Here is a 21,810-nt window from a genome sequence, read left to right as displayed (position 1 = left end):
CATCTTTGGTACACTACATGTAGTTACTGCCACCTCGTGTCCATCTCTGGAAACTACACTTTCTAGTCAGCTATCCAAGGGGGGAAAGGAGGTTGCTGGGGAGAATCTTTTTTTTTTTTTCTTTTTTTTTTTTTTCTTTTCTTTTCTTTTATTTGAAAACATACTGTACAGAGGGGTTACAATTACATGGGCAGGAAAATGCATACATTTCTTACCAAGCATTGCAGCCTCCTCCTTTGTTTACCCTTCACCTCCCTTCCCAGCCTCCCCCCTCCCCCCCACCCAATCATACCCCCCCTCCCTCCCCCCCACCGACATTGTAAAGCTGGTTTTGACATGACATTTTGTACTTCTCATTGTTGCAACAGGTCCAGCTGGGGAGAATCTTAAGAGTTGATCTTAAGATCTTGAAAGTGTTGTGTTTGGGGCCTTCATTTGGGAGAGTTCTTAAGTGAAATGCTACTTTGTTAACCAATTTTAATCATTCACAGAGAAAGTCAAAACTATCATTCTTGGGGGGGGGGGGGGAGTTTTGGAGCTTAAACAAAATTCAGGTACAAAGGAGATATTCAATAATATGAAAAAGATTTCTGTTTTGGGCAACTTAGAATGTCCTAAGTGTAGGGACATAGGAGACGGGAGATTCCCAGGACTACAAGGCAAGGGTCTTCCCCCTGAAGAAACGCAGACTGTCTGGGACTATGGCAGATTGCTACAGGAGTGGTCTGTCTTCAAGGTAAGCAAAAAGGGATGGAAGAAAAGACTTTCCAAAACTCAACATATGATGCCAAATATAACCAAAATATGAAACTTGGGATCTTCTTTACCCAGAAGGTGGGGGGAAGGAAGAGGAAATAGAAAGATAAAGGGGGACCAAATTGTGCATGGATGGAATTGCCGCAATAACCCCCCCCCCCCACACACACACAGAGACTCCTGTTGTTAAAGTATGCTAACTCAAAACTTAAAAATACTAAAAGATTACCACATTTCTTCCTCCTTCCTCCTTGTGTATCACTTCAGATCACCTGTCTGTCTTAGCTGCCTTGTGAGGGTCCCTTTCCAAGAACATCATCATATTTCTTGCACAGTAGCTGATAGGCTGATCATCCATTGACTGATGCCATTTCAATGTTTTTTTAAAAAGTTATTTTCAAGCACCTGACCTTTCTACAAGTCCAGTGCTGTTCCACAATTCTCTAGGCTTCAATGTTGTCTGGATATGAGCCAGCTTCCTGTGTGTGTCTACAAATAATTCAGGAAGCCTGAGAAATTGTGGCTTTAATGATTGAGGTAGAATAGCTTAGCTATGACTGATTTTCTTTCTATCTCTTTGATGCTGGAGCCATATGTTTGTATAACATTATGCTTTGACACATCCCAGGTTTGCTAACTATCAGCAATGTGTGGATCCTTCAAGAAATCACTTGCAGTGGTTTCATGGCCCACTTCCCCATTCTGTACTGCCTATCTCTACAAGGAAAAGGGAGAAAAGACTAAGGTGACCTGTTTCTCTCTTTAGATAAAATAGTTTCATTCAAAGGAATGTAGGCTTTTGAATTACCCACACGCTGTCTGTTGGACATGAAAGCTCTAATGTTAGAACTTCTTTTATGTGTGGTGATTTATAAGAAGGGAAAAAAAAACCTAAGTGTAACACATACTCTTGCCTTTTATTTGTGATCAGGATGTTACAGGAAGGAAACTGTTCAGCATCTACAGTTGGGGAAATCGAAAGCTATGAGTCTTTCTGGGAGGAGTCCAGTGTTACAACACCCTGCCCAGGCTCACAGAACAATGAAAGCTAAACATCCCTCTTGAATTATTAAGTGACCCAAATCAGTGCTCTTTTTGTTTTGAGTTTCAAGATATCTTCAGATATACATTCCAGGAGATTGCAACTGTCCTGTGGTTCATATTCTGAGAGATTGGCCGAGTTCTCTCTCTCCTCGCACCTAACCAACCCAGATTCATTGTACAGCTGAAGATCGAAGCATCAGGGCATTGCTGAAGAAATCTCCAGAGAGGTGAGTCCTGGCTATGTTTTCTGTACAGAAGATTTTTGACACTTCCTGGGAAAATCCACAAAATCATCCTGGGGAAAACCAGTGTTGGTTCTTTGGATGGAGAGGGGAAGGGAGGAGGCCTGGTATCAGTTGCCTTTGGAGATGTGAAAACTGCAATAGCCTGATTCTGTTGTTTCATGGAGGAAGATAACAAACACACACTGGTATTCTTCCACCACTGAGGCCTGGGCAAGGAAAATGCAGGTTGTCAGATATATTCTCTGGCTATGAATTGGCCCAAGTTGATAGTTATAGAAAGATTTTGGTTATCTCAGCTAAAGAGAGTATAAGAAGTTAGATGACTAGAGTAAAGGGCCTCAGGAAAAGAAAAGGCAGGATTGTGAAAAAAATCTTGAAATATTATTTCGTTAAAAAGTGTATCTTACAATGGAATTCTATGCCTCCATCAGAAAGAATGACATTGCCCCATTTGTTAGGAAATGGAAAGGCTTGGAAAAAATTATATTAAGTGAAGTAACCCAGGTCCAAAGAAACATAGGTCCCATGGTTTCCCTTATTTGCAATATCTAGTATATGTCTGAGTCAAGCAGAAAAGGTCAGATAAGTTGATGTTAGGGAAATGAACCCTAAGATATGTATTCAAATGTTTTTTTTCTTTCATGCGATTGTTTCTAATGCATTTATAAGATTATTTCTTTGTTGCTTTGTATGTCCCTCCCCCACGGTATAACCCCTGCTTTCACTGTATTTGATGTCGGCATAATTTGTGGAGGGGAAGGGGAAAAACAAGTCATTTAAATAAGGATACAGGTGGACCCATTGCAACAATGAGATGTACAAGTCGTTATGTTGAAAATGAACTTTACAACTTTGATGGGGGGCGGGGGCGGGGAGGATTGGGGAGGGGGGAGGATGAGAAGGGATGGGAAGGGGAAACAAAGGAGGAGGCTACAATGCTTGATAAGAAATGTACTCATTATCTTGCCCATGTAATTGTAACCCCTCTGTACAGTATTTTCACAATAAAAAATGAATACAAATTTAAAAAAAAATAAAAATAAAAAAGTATATCTTGACACAGGCCTGTATTTCATAGTATTATTCAAGTTTTGTAAAACATGAGAAAAAACTCACATACATAGTAAAAAACAAAAACAAAAACAAAAAAACCTTGCATTTTCCGCAAAACACTCTATTCACATAAAACTGTATTCACAAACTGTATTCACAAATACAGTTTTTCAAATATGTGGTGTTGTAATATTTTCCTAAGTACATTTAAATTTTTCATTAGCTCCACACTACATCAGATGGTAGATAAAGATATCACTTTGGGATCATGTTTGTCATCCTGAAAGTTATTTTAACATTTTTTTTATGGTAAAGATACTGTACAGAGGGGTTACAGTTGCATGAGTAGGGTAATGAGTAGGGTAACGAGCGTTGTTACCCCCTCCTTTGTTTTTCCCCTACCATCCCTTCCCTCCCCACCTCCCCAGCTCCTCCCTCCCCCCTCCAAAGTTGTAAAGTTCGTTTTTGACATAGTGTCTGTACATCTCATATTCAAAGAGCAAGAAATTTGGTTAAAGAAATTGCAGAAGAATTGAGCCACAGAACTTATAGAGAGAAAACTGGCTCTATGAATAAATAAGTGTTTAAGGTAATCACATCTAAAAGGAAAATAGTTAAGCAGTGAATGCCGGAAATCTAGCCAATAATCACTATGATTACACTAGACAACACCATGTGGGTGTTCAGCAAAGTGACAGGAATAGGGGCACAGGAGGATATGGAGGAAAGTGAGATGGCGATGCTAATAAGAGCATTAGGGAAGAGTCGAGCTGACAAGGTTTAGTGACACAGCATGCGGCAGACTGTCATTTATGTATAGGGTGAGATGGCGAGTTGATTTACACATAGGCCACTTCAGTCCTAAGAAATGTGAGATACATCAAGAACCCATTTGCCCTAGGCAAATGTCTAGGGCTAGGCTTCAGCAGCAAGAGGGATGGAAAGAATCCAGCACTGTACAGCTTGTATTTTATACTCTGCAACAATTGCCCATCTCCAGACCTTCTCCCACCACCCCTACCACTGACCCAACTGATCTACCATCATCCATAGGTAAGGATACGCTCCATATAGCAGTTCTCCTAGTGACCTATTTGGGTAATTAAGTTCCTCTTTTGCATACCTACACCTGTGAGCAAGCTTAGCCTGAGTCACCCACTCACATAGGAACATCCTGTTTTTGAAATAGACTATATATGTAATAGCCTATGCGGGTTTTCTTTTGTAGGCTCAGACCATTACTGGAGATATGGCAAATAACTACAAGAAAATTGTTCTGCTGAAAGGATTAGAAGGTATCAGTGAATATCATTTTAAATTAATTAAGTCTTTACTGACCAAAGAATTAAAACTGAATAGAAAAACACAGGAGAATTGTGATAGAATTACAATGGCAGACTTGCTGGAAGAAAAGTTCCCAAGTGATTCTGGAGTGGGCAGACTGATTGAATTGTTCAAAGATATACCAGGACTTGAAGATCTCGCTCAAACTCTTAAAAAAGAAAAGTCAAAAGGTAAGGAAGAAGCCCTTCCTAATTCCTAATTCCTTCATCACAGCTGACATGTGCCTGTCCCATTGTAATGACAGCAGTGAGGGTATCTCTGATGCCAGTAAGTTAACAGCTTAGCACCTTCCTATAGTGACTTCCGATCTGTGGCTGGAGGTGTTGGGGGGACGGAGGTATCTTTTAGGGGTGGTGGTAAAGGAAAAAGCAGAAGTTGTTGTGAAGAATAAGAACTTGTAATATATTGGCAAGATCAGAAAAATGACAATCTAAAATTAGAGAAAAGGGCATTTTAAAGATATTTAAGGGGACTGGGAAGGTGGCTCAGTGGTAGAGCACTTGTATTGCATGCATGAGGCCCTGGGTTCGATTCCTCAGCACCACATAAGCAAAAAGAAAAAAGCCAGAAGTGGCACTGTGGCTCAAGTGGTAGAGCGCTAGCCTTGAGCTGAAGAGCTGAGGGACAGCACCCAGACCCAGAGCTCAGGCCCCACTACCAGACCCCCCCCCAAAAAAAAATTTAAGGCCGGGTGCCAGTGGCTCACGCCTATAATCCTAGTTACTCAGGAGGCTGAGATCTGAGGATCACGGTTCAAAGCCAGCCTGGACAGGTAAGCCTGAGATACTCATCTCCAATTAACCACTAGAAAACCAGAAGTGGAGCTATGGCTCAAGCAGTAGAGTGCTCGCCTTGAGCTGAAGAGCTGAGGGACAGTGCCCAGGCCAAGAGTTCAAGCCCCCCAACTCACAAACTAAATAAATAAATAAATCGCTGGGCACCAGTAAGGTCATGCCTGTAACCCTAGCTACGCAGGAGGCTGAGATCTGAGGATCTCAGTTCAAACGCAGTCCATGAGACTCTTTGTTTTTTTTTTCCCATGAGACTCTTATCTCCAATTAACCACCGGAAAACCAGAAGTGGTGCTGTGGCTCAAAGTGGTAGAGCACTAGCCTTGAGCTGACGAGCTCAGGGACAGCACCCAGGCCAGAGTTCAAACCCCATAACTGACAAAAAAAATTAAGCCAATGAATATTACTGCTTCCTGAGGATATAGATTTCATTATTATTTTCCTCTCTGGGCCATACATATGAGACAGCATTTAAATTAAAAAGCCTCCTTTTAGAGATGTGAAGGGAATCACTCGGCTGTACCTAGGCCTGACTTGCTACTGCTAACTACAGATGCACAAACTGAGTAGAAATAATCCTGAAACTGCTTCAGCTCTCTTGGACCGATTCATCTGGACTTGTGTGTGTGTGTGTGTGTGTGTGTGTGTGTGTGTGTGTGTGTGTGTGTGTTTTCTTCACTATAATAGTTCAAAGGAAGTCAAAAGGGAAAGAAACCACTTCAGGACAAAAAAAGAAGCAGAATGAACCCAGTGGTACCCAATCTACACCTGCCAAAAATGGAGATTTGAAACCAAAGGTAATGTGACTAAGCTCCCATTGGCAAAGCTCCCTCTACCATCACTACTTCTTGTTATTTTCACGTACATACTTGGTCCTTTGTCCAGTTCAAGAATGTAATGAGATGGAGGTTCAGAATTAGCAAATCTATGGTTACTGTTCAGTTGTTTTGTTTTTGTTTTAGGACTCCTATGAACTTTATTGTATATAATTCCTTATCAGTATCCTTTCTTTAGACATGAACTAAACTAAGGATCAGCTTAGGAAAATGGCTTCTCAAAGCATGTTTAGAATCAAAATCCAAAACTGAACCTTTTAAATCCACATCTACTGCTCATCTATCACCACAGAACTGAGTAAAAGAATGACATGTATAAAGTGCCTGTACTCTTTTTTTACAAGGCAATTGTATGTGTCTACTTCTTGTCTTAGGGTAATTTATTTTTCAGAGAATGGACTGTAACTCCTGGAGCTTCTAAGGACATAAATGTAACTAGAATCTAGTACCAAAATGTAGATTTTTCTCAGTATTGAAAAATACCATATTTCATCTATGATTTAAAAAGTAGCCATTACCAAGGGCTGGGGATGTAGTTCAGTAGTAAAGCACCTTTGTAGCACACACAGTCCTGTGGGTTATATCCATAGCACTAGAAATAATAATATTTTTCTTTTAGAAAGCCAAAGCTATAAAAACTATAGACTCTGAAAGAATTAAGGAGCAGAGTCAGAATCCGGAACCTTCAATGACTGGCACACAGAAAACCCAAGGCTCTTCCCAGACTTCTCTGCCTCTTCCACCAAAATGCAGCTCCTCAATCAAGGTGCCAATTTCCTGTCCCAGTACTTGCCTCCACATCACAAAGTATCACAAGTACTGCCTTACAATTCTACAATATAGAATTAAATCACTCATCAAAAACATCTATCAAGACCACAGTCTTCTTGCTTATTTTGCTCTTTACAAGGTCTGCATATAGGAAACAATTTATAATCTAATTTCTAGGACTACTTTCAGGGCATGGCCAGACAAGCAGGCATAAAGCTAAGAGAATATTCATTACCCATATGTCAATTTGTTCTCATCCCTTTTGCCTTTCTCACCAAACTTGTAAGGTTACATTCCGTTTTCTAGGATCCTTCTATGCTGGATGTTTTGAAATTCATTATTTCATTATTCGTTATTCCTATCTCTTCCCCAGCCAAATGCACTGAACATTCAGGTGACAATATGAACCCTGTCCTCAAATAGGGCCTCATCAAAGTGCCCTCCCCAGAAGAGCAGATAAGGACATTCAACAATTTCACCATACCTGGATGTCTTTCTTCTCTACTAGACAATAAGTTCTGAAAATCTGTGGGCTTTCTTGAGGGGTTGAGAATACAAAGGTAGAACAGTGAATCCACAATTCTACTTATCAACTCCGATCATAATATGACTTGTTTTGACTTATTTTTTTTCTGCCTTGATGGGATTACCAGCAACCTGATGCTGTGCCATCTGTGTCTGGGGTAAAAGAGCAAGGAAAAGCTAGTCCACATCCACAAACGGTGAAGGTAGGAGCAAAGTGAATTTGCTATTCTCTAATGTCATTTCTAACTCAAGACCCAAGCTGTACTTTCCCCCCAGGCTACATCCACATCTCCAGCCCTCACACACTGGTGGAAGACAGAGTTGCTACACAAAGGGACTATCAATGTTTTCTTCTCCTTTTTTGTTATTGTTACTATTGTTTCTAATAATCCTTACTTCCTCCAATAACGTCTCCTAAAAGATCAGCTAAATGCTTGTTTTATTTTGTGGTACTGAGCATTGACATCAGGATATCCTGTTCTTGAGCCCTGATTCTAGCCTTTTTCGATTTTGTTTGTTTTTGATAAGGCTTTGTGTTTTTTTCCAGGCTGGCCTTAAACCATATTCTTCTTTCTCTCTTTTTTTTCTTTCTTCCTTTCTTTCTTTCTTTCTTTCTTTCTTTCTTTCTTTCTTTCTTTCTTTCTTTCTTTCTTTCTTTCTTTCTTTCTTTCTTTCTCTCTCTCTCTCTTTCTTTCCTTCCTTCCTTCTTTCTTTCTTTCTCTCTTTCTCTCTTTCTCTTTCTTTCCTTCCTTCCTTCCTTCCTTCTTTCTTTCTTTCTTCCTTTCTTCCTTTCTTTCTTTTTTTTTTTTTTTGCAAGTCTGGGGCTTGAACTCTGGGCCTGGACATTGTCCCTGAACTTCTTTTTTTTTTTTTTTTGGTCGGTCATGGGGCTTGAACTTTGGGCCTGGGCGCTGTCCCTCAGCTCTTCAGCTCAAGGCGAGCGCTCTACCACTTGAGCTACAGCGCCACTTCCGGTTTCCTGGTGGTTTATTGGAGATAGGAGTCTCACGGTCTCTCCTGCCCGGGCTGGCTTTGAACCGCGATCCTCAGATCTCAGCCTCCTGAGTAGCTAGGATTACAGGCGTGAGCCACTAGCGCCCGGCTGTCCCTGAACTTCTGTTCCTCAAGGTTACCACTCTAATCAATTGAGTCACAGTGATACTTCAAGATTTTTCTGAGTGGTCTCTTGGACTTTCCTGCCCAGGGTGGCTTCAAACCTGAGTTCTTAGATCTCAGCCTCCAGAGTAGCTGGAATTAAAAGGTGTGAGCCACCAGCACCTAGATCATAATCTTTCTACTTCTGTCTTCAAAGTACGTGGATTACAGCTGTGAACCACAGATTGTGGTTTTAATTTTTTTTTTTAATTTGAGACAGCATCTTGCTAACTTTATCCAGGCTGGCTTTAAATCATGAGTCTCCTATTTTCACTTCTAAAATGAATAATTGAGATCATAAGTGAATACCACCATGCCGGGCTTCCCCCAACCTACCCCCATCGCCCCGCTTTTTTTTTGTTTGGTAATGAGACTAGAATTTAGGGCCTAGATACTGTCCTTGAGCTTTCTAAATTCTTAGCCACAACTCTACTTCTAGTTTTATGGAGTGGTTAATTGAAGATAAGAGTCTTCTGGATTTCCCTGCCCGGGCTGGCTTTAAGCTACTATCCTCAGAACTTAGCCTCCTGAGTAACTAGGATTATAAGCATGAGCCACCAGCCCTGGCATCCAGCCCCTTTTGTTGTTGTATGCTTGTTTGGGGTTTATTTTTAGAGAACATTCTTCAGGAACTAATTTGTACATTTTCATGATAAGAAAGGCTAAAAAGCATAACAAAACCAGAGTTTGTTCTGGGATTTGCTTTTATTATAGGATGACACTATTGTTTACCAAAAATAAATAAATAACCCTAAATTTTGTGCTTGGCCAAGGTGTCATAATGCAATGAGCAGCACATGCAGAACCCCAATTTCACCCAAGCCGTGGAAATTTTAGATTGGCTTTTAGTATTTACAAAATGAGATTTTTTAATCCAAGTATGGGAGGAAAATAGCTGGTGAAAATATCTAAATGGGTGTCGCCATTCTTGAGAAAGTTGGAAGGAGCCATACTACCTGAAAAGCAATGAAGGAGGAATAGTGACATTCTATGTGATTTTGAAAATTATTATCCTGGGATAAAGGGGAAAAAATCTGCTTTCTTTTTTTTTTTTCAGAAAAAGGAAAAAACCACCAAAGTGAAAGACGGGGAACAAAACCTGCAATTTCAGAGGGAGATCTCGCTTCCAGGAACTTCAGCCACCAGCACACACTCAGCAAAGGCTCAGCCTCAGACCTCTCCCAAACTTCCTCCCCCTCCTCCCAGCAGTTCCACAGCCAAGGTACCAACTCTCCCTTCCCATCTTTTTTCTCCTTCTTCATAATTACAGCGCTCAAAATCTTGAAAGGAACACACATGTGGGCTGGGAAGGTGGCTCAGTGGTAGAGCGCTTGCCTTGCATGCCTGAGGCCCTGGGTTCGATTCCTTAGCACCACATACTGCAAAAAGAAAAAACCCGGAAGTGGCGCTGTGGCTCAAGTGGTAGAGTGCTAGCCTTGAGCTGAAGAGCTGAGGGACAGTGCCCAGGCCCAGAGTTCATGCCCCACTACTGGACCCCTACCCCTCCAAAAAAAGAAACACACATGTAATGCCCACTCATTTAAGTATTCATTGTCATAATTCATTTGCCAGACCCTGCTAGTTTTTAACTCCTTTGCCATGTGCAGTGTATGTGCTTATACAATAACCTCTGACTCAGGAGGACCACTGCCTTGTGTTGCTTTGAAAGAGAACAGGAGGGTGACCAGACATAGAAGATGAATAGGCATGGACTCATGGCTCTCATTCCCTCTTCTCCCTCCCCTTTGTTCTGGGCCCTCCTATAGGGCTCTTCTTATATTCCATGCTGTTTTCCCAGGTCAGAGATCATGGTGTGTGTTCTTTGTTCAGAATCATTTCCCCAGTGATTTAAATACTCTCAACCTCCAGGTACAATTCTTTTCTATATCCTATTCTAAGATGCATCAGACCTTCCTATTGTTTTCTTCCTTGGGTCTTGGTATGTTTCTCTGTTTGTAGTTACCGTTGTATTATGTCAATACATTAGATTATGCAATATTACCTTATGTTTATATTACACTGTTACACTATTTGTTTGCCTTTCTTTCAAACTAGACAAGAGTTCAGATATAGGTGCCCTGAGCAAGTGAATGAAAAGTAGAAGAAGAAAAATGAGTACATGCTGTAGATATTAACTCCTGTTCCAACTTGTCCCTTCTTCTGTCCATAAATGACCCTGTGCTCTGAGCTACAATGCCTATTTTGGCTGTGACTTCACCAGGGAGTCGACCGGAGCATGAGGCAAAAGCAGAAATTCTAATCATACTCTTTTAACCCAGTCTGCAGCCTCCAACACCCTACTTTATGAAGATAGATTTTCTTCTTTGGATTTGTCTGTTTCTTAAATTAGGTACATAGCTATTGTTACTAACTCTAATGACTCCTAACTCCTTCAGTAGGCTTTATTGATGGCACTGAGCTAGCAACATGTTTCGCTTTGCATCTTGGTTCTGCTGGTCATCACTGAAGCCTCAGCATGGTCATTGAATGTAGACTCAAACCCACTGTCACTTTGTCACTACAAAGATACATGAGAACATTTCACAACCCTCTCTTTAATTTTTTTTTTTAGGGATCCATGCTTGGAAGTGGTCCTTTCTATGGTCCCATTTGCTTAAATATGTTAAGCTGTTTATGCTAGTATGCTTCCCGGAATCACGATGAGTCATAGGATAAAAAGTTGATTCATCTGCTTCCTTGGACTCAGACATTTAAACACACCATGCAGGCATTCCATAACATTTCTTCCCAGAAAGGTTCCCTAGTCATTGTATGGCCTGCCATGGGAACAAATCATCCTTGCTTTTCTACAGCGTAACATTTCAAATACATTCCTTACCCTGTGATTTCTTTCACTTTCTGGAATCAAACCAGGAAGTAAATTACTGTTATCTTTGATGCATTGCTGCTACATTTCCCTGAAACAAGCAGCCTAAACTGGCATGAATCATGAAGAGGGCAGGATGGGGAAGTATCACAACCTGTGCTGTCATTCTGGAGAAAGCTGGAAAGTCATGATCCTGCATGAGAAGAAATAAGGAAAACATTGTGGTGCTCTCTGTGACTTTGAGAATCATTATCCCAAAATAATAAATGGAGAAAAAAAAGGGTTGGGGCAAATGTAGCCATAATATCACAATACTTCATGCGTATCCCATGAAATTAGGAAAACTGAAGGAATGGGGGAGACTGATGAAAGGTGTGATATTGATCCATCCACAAATATGTTGATTTGTAATTCCTTAGTACAACTACTCAAAGATAATAAAAATAGAATTTAAAAAAATCGATTTTTCTTCAAAGGGAAAAAGACCCACCAAAATGGATGACTGGGAAAGAAACTTGCTATCCAAGAGGAAGCTCTGGCTAGAAGAACCTTCAGCCACCAGCACACAGCCAGCACAGGCTCAGCCTCAGACCCCTCCCAACCGTCTTCCCCCCACTTCCAGCAGTTCCACAGCCAAGGTACCAACTCTCCCTTCCCATCCCTTCTCCCTCTTCACATAATTACAACATTCAAAATCTTGAAAATTTTTTTTGGCTCTTTGTATGTTTCTCCCCCATGGTATAACCTCTGTTTTCACTGTACTTGATGTTGGTGCCCCAAATCTTGTATATACACTTCTCTAATTCAGGGAAGGGAATGGAAAAAACAAAATGCTTAAATAAGGATACAGGTTGACCCATTGTACAATGAGATGTACAAAACATTATGTTGAAAACGAACTTTACAGCATTGGTGGGGGTGAGGGGGGATAGTTGTGAAGGTAGGAGGGAAGGGATGGCAGGGGGAAAACAAAGGAGGAAGCAACAATGCTCAATAGGAAATGTACTCATTACCTTGCTCGTGTAACTGGAACCCCTCTGTACAGCATTTTTACAATAAAAAATGTACAATAAATAAATATATGTATAGGAAACCAGAAGTTCAGAAATCATAATATTGCTTATTCCATTTCAGTTTCAACATTCAATACATAAACGAAAAATATTCTCAAAACAAATCTTGAAAGAAACATTCATGTAATCCCCACTCATTTAATTATTCATTGTCATAATTCATCTACCAGGTGTGTATTTTTAGATCCTGCTAGTTTTTAACTCCTTTGCCATGTGCAGTGTATGTGCTTATACAATAACCTCTGACTCAGGAAGACCACTGCCTTGTGTTGCTTTGAAAGAGAGCAGGAGGGTGACCAGACATAGAAGATGAATAGGCATGGACTCATGGCTCTCATTCCCTCTCCTCCCTCCCCTTTGTTCTGGGCCCTCCTATAGGGCTCTTCTTATATTCCATGCTGTTTTCCCAGGTCAGAGATCATGGTGTGTGTTCTTTGTTCAGAATCATTTCCCCATTAATTTAATTACTCTCAACCTCCATGTACAATTCTTATCTATATCCCATTCCAAGATGCATCAGACATTCCTGCTCTTTTCTTCCTTGGGTTGTTTTCTTGTTAGCACTTACAATTATATCATATTCATCCATTCCATTCCATTTCAGTGTACCACGGCATTGCATAACATATTACATTATACAACACAACATTATATACAAATGTAGTATATGTATGTCTTTCTTCCTGACTAGGAAATGTTGAGTTGCAGGAGAACTTAAGTACCATGCACCAGTCCATGAAAAGGTAGAGGCAGAAACATATGTTCCCACCATAGGTATCAACTCCTTTGATCTCACTGATTTTGAAAGATGTATGTGATGCCTTCACCAGTGAGATTAAAGTGGTTTGTGTTGCAGAAAAGAAGACAATGTTCTTTAGTGAAATATTTCTCATACTTCCTGTATCTGAGATTTCCTAGACGTACTCACTGACTTTATGATGACCAAAGTGTCACCATAAAGCAGTGATCATCTATGAGTCAGAAGGGAAACACAAATCTCCAAAGAGACCTCAAAATAACAATGCCCAGATTGGTATTTCTGTGCTGAGCATTTTGTGGTAAATTCTGAAGCCTGGCTCTTCAGAAACATAGTCTCATTTATCTCTACAACAAACATCACACCTATTCTAGTTCATGTGTCAGGAAAATGGCTTTCATTGACTAAATATTTTGTCCAAGATTGTGTACATTATAAGTGTTAAGAAACTGAATCCAGCATTACTGAACTCTGAAATTTGAGTGCTTGATAATGCAAATTGATTTCTCCCTAATCAAAGGTGAGATGTTTATAACATATATAAAATATAGATGTTATTATATATGGATGTTATATATTAACTATAGATGTTACATATATGTTATCTGTAATTTATGTTCATTAAATTTGTGAATAGTGTTATGTTTTGGATTTGTTTCCATTATTAAGTTCCATAAGGCTTTTCCAGATGAGCGAGGTGGTGTGTAACCATGTTGACATTCCTAATTTGTGCATCTATTTTTTATGATTTTTTTATTTTTATTTTTTTATTGTGAAAATACTGTACAGAGGGGTTACAATTACATGGGCAAGATAATGAGTACATTTCTTATCAAGCTTTGTAGCCTCCTCCTTTGTTTCCCCTTCCCATCCTCCCCCCCCCCCAATTGCATTTCTTTGTTTGTTATTAAATTCTTCCCCATCAGTGCTGGGCAGATTCTCTCTGAGTAGATCATATCTTCCCATTATTGGTCTTCTAGTGTCCTTTAACTACTTCATTAACACTTTGTATTGCAACTGGAATTAACATATGTCCTTTTTTATTAGACAACGAACTCAAATTATAGATTTCCCCCTGTTCCAGGGGAAGACAGGAGAAGAATGAATAGAATAGTGAGTTCACACTTGTGCTGCCAGCTTGTACCCAGCTTGGCTTTCTGTGTGACCCTGGTGGGTTCCTGTGTGTTCTGAAGCCAGTATAGGAGTTGTCAGAAATGACCATCCCACAGCAGCTTGGAGTATAGGATGTTAAAGTCAGTGTTCTCTGATGTGGTTCTCATCTAAACTTGAAGTTGTCTTGGACAGACTTTCTACACATAGATTTTCTAAACTTGTAAAATTATTCTTGCTGTTGTTAACTCTGAAAATTGGCATTTCCCTTTAGATTTCTTATTTGGTTATTTGGGAGTAAAGCGAGTTGCCTCTCCTTCTAGTCATTGTAGAGAATACTAGATTTGGATAAAGCCCTTGTTTAGACATTGTCACCTCAGGCCCTTGTGTCACTATGACTACAATGACAGTTTTGCTTTTATTTATCAGAGCTTCTCTTAAGCATTGTTCTTCATGTTATGAGTTCTTTCTGTGCTTTGTGTATGTGTGTGTGAGAGAGACAGAGAGTTAGGGGCATTCAAAACCTGAAACAGACTGTTCCCTTTGGTTTCTGTATGTGTGTGTATATCAACAAAACAGAACAGCATGAGTCATGAATAGGGCAGAGCGGTAGAGGATTTACTGGAACAGGAAATAAACTGCTGACAATTCAGAAATAACTGGGCAAAGATTACAATTTCAGTGTCAAACTCCTGCTATGGCAGTGAGAGCTTAAGATTTTAGATTTATTTCTAAAAGATAACAACAGCTCAAAACTGTCTCAACGAAATTGCATTGTTACACGTGGCAGACCTAAATTGAGGAGGGTTTCTTTTATGTGCTTCCTATGTGAGATTTCCATCAAGGGACCATTATAAATCATGAATCATCTATTCATCCAAACAGACATACTCTAAAACTATTTTTAAAAGGATGTTTCCTAATTGAGCATTTACTTAGTTTTTGGATTCAGAAACATATTTATATACATGTTTTTATAATGCCAAATGCAAGTGCTATTGTTTGTCTCAATCCACATATGAAACAATTGAAGATCATAGAAGGTAAAGACTCTCCCACATTTACACACACACGCACACACACACACACAGAGGTAACTGATATTAGAGCCAGGATTTAAGTCCAGCCTTGATGAGCTTTAAAACCTGAACATTTCATGGGCATAGAGTTTGAATCCAAGAAGTGTACAGATGCTAAAATGTCTGCAAGTCATCTTAAACCATTTGGAGCAGACAATGCTATGTTTGGGATTTGTTTTCATGGACAAAGTGGTGAACAGTTAAAGTACCGAATGCCTGAAGTGGTAAACAAGCTGTCCAAATGTGAGGAGTATTTAATGAATTTCACGAGTGCAATGAAGCCAATCGGCGTACATAATTTTAGAGTATTCCCCAGCTTACTTGGCAATGCTGTACAAGGCATATAAAGATAATGCTTTAGGTAGGATAGGAGCCATTGTGAATACAGTCAAGAACCTTAGAGAGATCCTGTGTTAAGCACTCCACAAAATTCTGTTTGAGAAGCTGTGGGGTTGAGACAGCTATCAGAGAACTCACCTCTGGTGAGATCATTAGAAGTTTCTTACCCACAGTAACCACTTCTCATTCCTACGATAGAGTGACAGGGATTGACACAAGGATCAGAAGAGCTTTCCATGAATCTTTTCCTTTTCAGGGCTTAAATTCAGGGCCTCATGCTCTTGCTCACTTGCTCATTCATGGTTGGTACTCTACCAACTGAGTTACTCCTCCAGTCTAGCCTTTTGCTGGTTAATTAGAGACTGAGTCTTGAAAACTTTTCTGTCCTGGTTGACTCCAAATCTCAATCCTCAATCTTCTGAGTAGTTACGATTTACAGGCCTGAGCCACTGGCCACCAGCTATAATCTTTTATTAATAAGTCACTCATCTTTTATTACTTGTATAGCAATCAGATATAAATTTAATCTTTTTTGTCCATTGTGGTGCTTGAACTCAGGGTCTGGGCACTGTCCCTGAGCTTTTTCACTCAACGCTAGTTCTCTACCACTTTGAGCCACATCTCCACTTCTGGTTTTCTGGTGGTTAACTGGAGATAAGATTCTCATGGACTTTCCTTCCCAGATTGGCTTTGAACCATGATCCTCAGATCTCAGCCTCCTTAGTAGCTAGGATTATAGGCATGAGCCACTAGTGCCCATCTATAAATTTAAATTTTAACTTTTATTATACTCTGCTCCATTTATATAATCAAGAGGTATAATTAGACATTTGCTTATTTAATGTTTAATTACCTTTAGTTGTACAAAAGGGTTTCCGCTCAACATGTCACATTGTGAGTACAATGCATCTTGATCAGTGCCACCTTTTTCATCCTTTTCCCTCATCTCTCTCAGCCTTAACCTTCCTCTCAATTTTCCTAGTTCTGTTTTCACATGTGTTCATAGAACATTATGATGGCATTTATCTGCCTGTGATTTTTCCATTTTGTTTTTCTTTCACTGAACTATGAAGGTAATATTGTAGCGTTAAAAATAGAGTGTAGAAATATAGAGCCAAACAGAATCCATCGCTAATTCTTTCTCCTTCTTTTTTTAACTAGACCAAGAACATCATTTTAGAAAATTTTGGAAAGGTAGATACAGACACCAAAACTCTCTGGAATCTCTCTTGTATCAAATGCCACATATCTGATTAAATTCCATTGGTAGTGTGCTTCCTCATGGAAGAAAGCATTTAGCTATATTGATAAGTCAGAAGTAAGCCCCACCACACACATGTCTTGATCTGTATGGTTCAGGTTGGATCCCATGAGCATTCTCCTGGTCTGTAGCTGCCTCCATGGATTCTTATGATTGACTTCATACTTCCTCCTCCACATTACCCACTGTTTCTCCAAAGTGTACTTCTGGAATTTAAAAATAATGCTGAAGACAAGTGTTCAAAATGGTACATATCTAACTTTCCAAATTCACCAACTCAATGAATGCTGTTCTGCAAACCAATAGAACCTTTGTTGTTGTTGGTGGTGGTGGTGATGGGGCGTGAACTCAGGACCTGGGCACTATCCCTGAGCTCTTTTGGTCAAGGCTAGCACTCTCCCACTTTAAACTACAGCTCCACTTCTGGTTTTTGAGTGGTTAATTGGAGATAAGAGTCTCACAGGCACTTTTTTTTTTTTTGCCTGGGCTAGCTTTGACTCACGATCCTCAGATCTCAGTCTCCTAAGTAGTTAGGATTATAGGCTTGAGCCACCAGTGCCCATCAGCAAAGAACCTTTATTTAACTTGAATCTGTTCAAATAATAAAGCTCTTAGGGGTTATTCCTGTGGCTACCCTACTAATTGTGTGTGTGTGTGTGTGTGTGTGTGTGTGTGTGTGTGTGTGTGTGTGTACTTTGATTTGTTGAAAGGGCTTTATCATTTGCTTCTTTAACATATCTCTGTCCACCATTAGTGCTAACTGAAATTACTAACTAAATCTTCTCTTCTTCATGAACTAGGTTATACCATGCAGCTGTTTTTTAGATCCCCCCTCCCAACAATTCTACTTTAGATCAACATTGAGCCTGTGAGGGCTCTCATTAGATAGTGACCCATCCCCTTATCAGTTTTACTAATGCCTGCCTTTTCCCTGTGTTCACTCTGAGTAGAAACAAAAGCTGCCGACTTTACCTAAGGAACCTTCCAGTGAACAGGGCTACCAGACGGAGCCCAAAGAAGTGATGGTGCTGAAAGTCACTCCGCTGTTTGTGTACCAAGGGGAGAAAACCATGTTCCATGCAACAGTGGCTACTGAGAGCGAATTCTTCCGTGTGAAGGTGTTTGATGTCAAGTTGCAGGTGACGTTCATCCCAAACAGGATCATTATCATCACAGAATATTTTGGCCACAATGGGTTCCTGGAGATATACAGCAACACTGGGGTGTCTCCTGGGCACCCCGAGCAGAAGCTGAACATCCCAACTACACTGAGGCACAACGCCAGTGCAACACCAAAAATCAATTACCTTTGCTCACTATGTCCAGGGAAATATGTGAATGGGACATTTTTGGTGTATAAGGTAAGATCAAGCATTATGTTGAAGAATTTCTTCTGCAGTCCCAGACTTTAGAAGTCTTAACTTACCAACTGGTTGACTTGAGTGGAGTCTTCCCATTTCATTCCTCAGCAAGCTCCTTCTCAGCACTTGTTCCAAGTGTAGTTCTCTTCTCTTGTGTAGTTCTGTTCTCTCGTGTGTAGGTCTCCCCACATGTACTGCTTTCTGCTTGCTCTGTTTAAATGACCACAATGTATGTTGCTGTAGAATTAATGAATACAATGAGATACAACCTGACATGGCAGGACTAGATCACATGGATTTAACATTTGAATAGTTTAGAATAGAGTAAATAAATGGCAGACAGAAGTCATATATTGAGAATATAATCCACTTATACAAGCATTGCAATAGACATCCTCAGGCTCACAATGAGCCATAATTGGCCTTTCTCCTCTGCTATTAATGAGATATAAAAGGAACCTCCAAAAACTAATCCCAAGGCTATCTGTTCACACTCCTTAAGAAATTTCAGCTGTGAGTCAGGCACAGTGACACTCAATCCTAACTCCCCAGGAAGCTGAGATGGAAAAGATCATGTTTTGAGGCCAGCCTGGACAAAAAAATGTTCACAACACTTTATTTCAACCAATAAAAAGTTGATTATGGTGGTATATGCCTACCACCCCTGCTATGCAGTAAATATAAATAGGAGAACCCCAATCCAGTCCAACCCCAACAAAAAGTAAGATCATGTTAAAAAAAATAAGAGAGAGCAGAAAGGACTGGAGTATGGCCCGAGTGTCAGAGTACCTGCTAGCAAATACAAGGTCCTGAGATCAAACTGGGATTTCAATAGAAAATGAAAAAGAAAGAGAAAGAAAAAAAGGGAGAGAGAGAGAGAGAGAGAGAGGGAGGGAGAGGGAGAGGGAGAGAGAGAGATGGAGAGAGGCAGGGAAGGAGGAAGGGAGGAAAAAAGAAAGAGAGGAAGGAAGGAAAGAAAGAAAGAAAGAACGAAAGAAAGAAAGAAAGAAAGAAAGAAAGAAAGAAAGAAAGAAAGAAAGAAAGAAAGGAAGGAAGGAAGGAAGGAAGGAAGGAAGGAAGAAAAAAGGGAAGGAAGGAAGGAATAAAAAGAAAGGGAGGAAAGAAAGAAAGAAAAAAGGAAGGAATGTAGTAGTGCTAAAAACTGGGGAAAGAATCCACATTTCTGGAAAACACATGCACAGAAAGACCTTAAATAAGGAAAGCTTGAGAGGTTTCAAAAGAACTGCTGATCAAAAGAGCTTTAAGGCATTTGACACCTGTAATTTCATTCAACCTTGTCCAGATGGAAGTTGCTACCAATGCTCCTTTTTTCTCATAGAAGTGAGAATTTGAATTTTCTTTTCAGAAAACTGTGAGGAATGAGTGCACTTATTATGAAATACAAGATAACACAGGGAAGATGGAAGTAGTGGTGTTTGGAAGACTGACTCGTGTTGACTGTGAGGAAGGTGATAAAATCAAACTCGTCTGCTTTGAACTGGGCTTGAGCATGGACAAGTGGCAGCTGAGATCCGTCATTCACAGTTACATGGAGGTGGGTCCTCCATTGGGAGCATTATTCTTCCAAGGGAACAAGTTACTTTTTATGCAGTACCCTAAAAAATTTGGCTCCTATTACACAGAGCCCAACAGGTGGAGTGACAAGTGAGCTTTGCCCACTGTATATTTAAATGTTCTGTGCATCATTTTTTTAAGGAAAGTTTGGTCACAGTAAAGAAAGGAAATTCAAGGATTTTCAGTGGATGTTGTTACTCCAAATGAAATGAGAAAGAATTGTTGATTTTATCAAAGCTGAGAGAAAACTGAATAAAAATTTGTGTTTTCATGGGGCAAAACATCATCTATAAAAGAGGGAACTATTTCCCACCACAGTGGATCATCAATAAAGCTCACACAGGGCTCCAGAGTTGATGTTCTTTGTCACACTGACCAACTGTCATATTCATGTAGGATTATAAAGATTGGAATGCACCTGGAAACACAAATGCTCTTGGATTTGCCAGTTTGGGGGGGCCATCAAACATCCCCAAACTTTCCTTCCAACACTTGTATCACTTTTGTATCCCCCTCCCACCCTCCTGCCAATTGAGATCCATCCAACTCTTGCCATTGGGTGTACCAGCCCTTTCTCTTTCCCCCAGGGGAAAGAGAGCTTGAGCTCTGCTCACGCCAGATGGAAAGTGAAGTAAGTGCTCATGTCATGGTCACCACTGACAAGAGTAATTAACTCAAGCGCAGAAACTCTTTAAAGGAGAGAGGGAAAAGTGAATAGAGAGGTCTAATTGGCCATGGAGAAGAGACCATGGATGAAATGTGTGACCAGCTGTATCTAACTTATACCATTTTTTTCTTTAAGGTGATTAAAACCAGGAAAGACAAGACACATGCTCCCAACCCTGATTCAAATAAAGATACATCCGAACAGTCCTCCCTTCCGAACTACTGGAATTTCGCTAAGTAGGAAGACACTCGCCTAGCAGATGCTAAGGTTTGATCTTCTGCACCTTAGAAAATAAGTCAATAAAACAAAAGTCTTGTGGATGTCACCAATGATGATGTTTCTATTGATAGAAAAATATAAATGTGTGTGAATGTGTAGTTAGAACAGTCAATAAAGAAACCAGTTTGTAATTCTAGGGAATGGAATTTTAGAGGCACTTTTTCCTTTGTTTTTATGTACTTTAATGTCTTCCAAATTCCCTATTTTGCATAATCTGAAGTAAACAATTTTTTTAAAGAAATGCTAATCCAGCAGTCTTTTCAGTCTATTTTTGAAGTGCTTTAAAACTAATAGTTTATGGTGTGCAGATAAGGTCAGGATGTCCAGGCTTCAAGCATGATTTAGATTTATACTGTCAGGTGGGTCTTCAAGGCCTTTGCCCATATCATGAAGAATAGACTCAGCCAGGCTCCAGGGGTGGCTCACATCTGTAATCCTAGCTACTCAAGAGGCTGAGATCTAAGGATTGCGGTTCAACGCCAGCCCAGGCAGAAAAATCCATGAAACAAGCCAGAAATAGTGTTGTGGCTCAAGTGGTAGAGAACTGGCCTTGAGCACAAAAGCTAAGGGACAGTGTCCAGGCCCAGAGTTCAAGCCCTAGAAATGAAAAATCAAATTTATAAAAACTTCATACTCTCTCTCTGAAAGATTGGTAATTGCTTTGTTTTTATCTCTTTATGACATGATAAAAAAAAAAAAACAACCTGAAGGAAAACAAAAACAAACAAAAAAAAAACCACCAGCTTTCCTAATGACACTTAGATGCTAAGTTATGCTTGAGTTAGACTTCAGGCTGTTCTTCCATCTTGAGGTGGGTGCATTTTGCAGAGTATTGACATGAGGTAGAAGTTCTGAAGGATAGAATGAGGATTGTTACTGCCTACCCTAAAGGTCCAAGGCTGTTGATGCCCAATAAATGAAATAAAAGAGTCATTAAAGTTCTAAGGAATAATAATGTATTG

At 40.0% G+C, this 21,810-nt stretch overlaps 1 protein-coding gene across 2 annotated transcripts; it reads left to right on the top strand.

Annotated features, from left to right (window-relative positions):
• Window positions 1–1,746: 1,746 nt before the first annotated feature.
• On the top strand, window positions 1,747–21,095 carry LOC122109411 (interferon-activable protein 203-like). Of its 2 annotated transcripts, XM_042681797.1 has the most exons (10): window positions 1,747–2,027; window positions 4,327–4,612; window positions 5,921–6,030; window positions 6,689–6,835; window positions 7,494–7,568; window positions 9,578–9,742; window positions 11,824–11,985; window positions 17,917–18,327; window positions 19,694–19,882; window positions 20,705–21,095. In XM_042681797.1, the coding sequence occupies exons 2-10, from the start codon at window positions 4,348–4,350 to the stop codon at window positions 20,807–20,809; spliced, it is 1,629 nt and encodes a 542-aa protein (XP_042537731.1). In that variant the 5' UTR covers window positions 1,747–2,027; window positions 4,327–4,347; the 3' UTR covers window positions 20,810–21,095. The 2 variants fall into 2 exon arrangements, with proteins under 2 accessions (XP_042537731.1, XP_042537732.1); XM_042681798.1 differs by lacking the exon at window positions 6,689–6,835 and having other exon boundaries at window positions 1,748–2,027.
• Window positions 21,096–21,810: the final 715 nt, after the last annotated feature.

This window comes from Dipodomys spectabilis, unplaced genomic scaffold, assembly GCF_019054845.1.
Source record: "Dipodomys spectabilis isolate Male_0828 unplaced genomic scaffold, ASM1905484v1 ptg000069l, whole genome shotgun sequence".
Lineage (NCBI taxonomy): Eukaryota > Metazoa > Chordata > Mammalia > Rodentia > Heteromyidae > Dipodomys > Dipodomys spectabilis.
The sequence above is the reverse complement of the archived record's forward strand: the minus strand, read 5'-3'. Positions and strand labels throughout refer to the sequence as shown.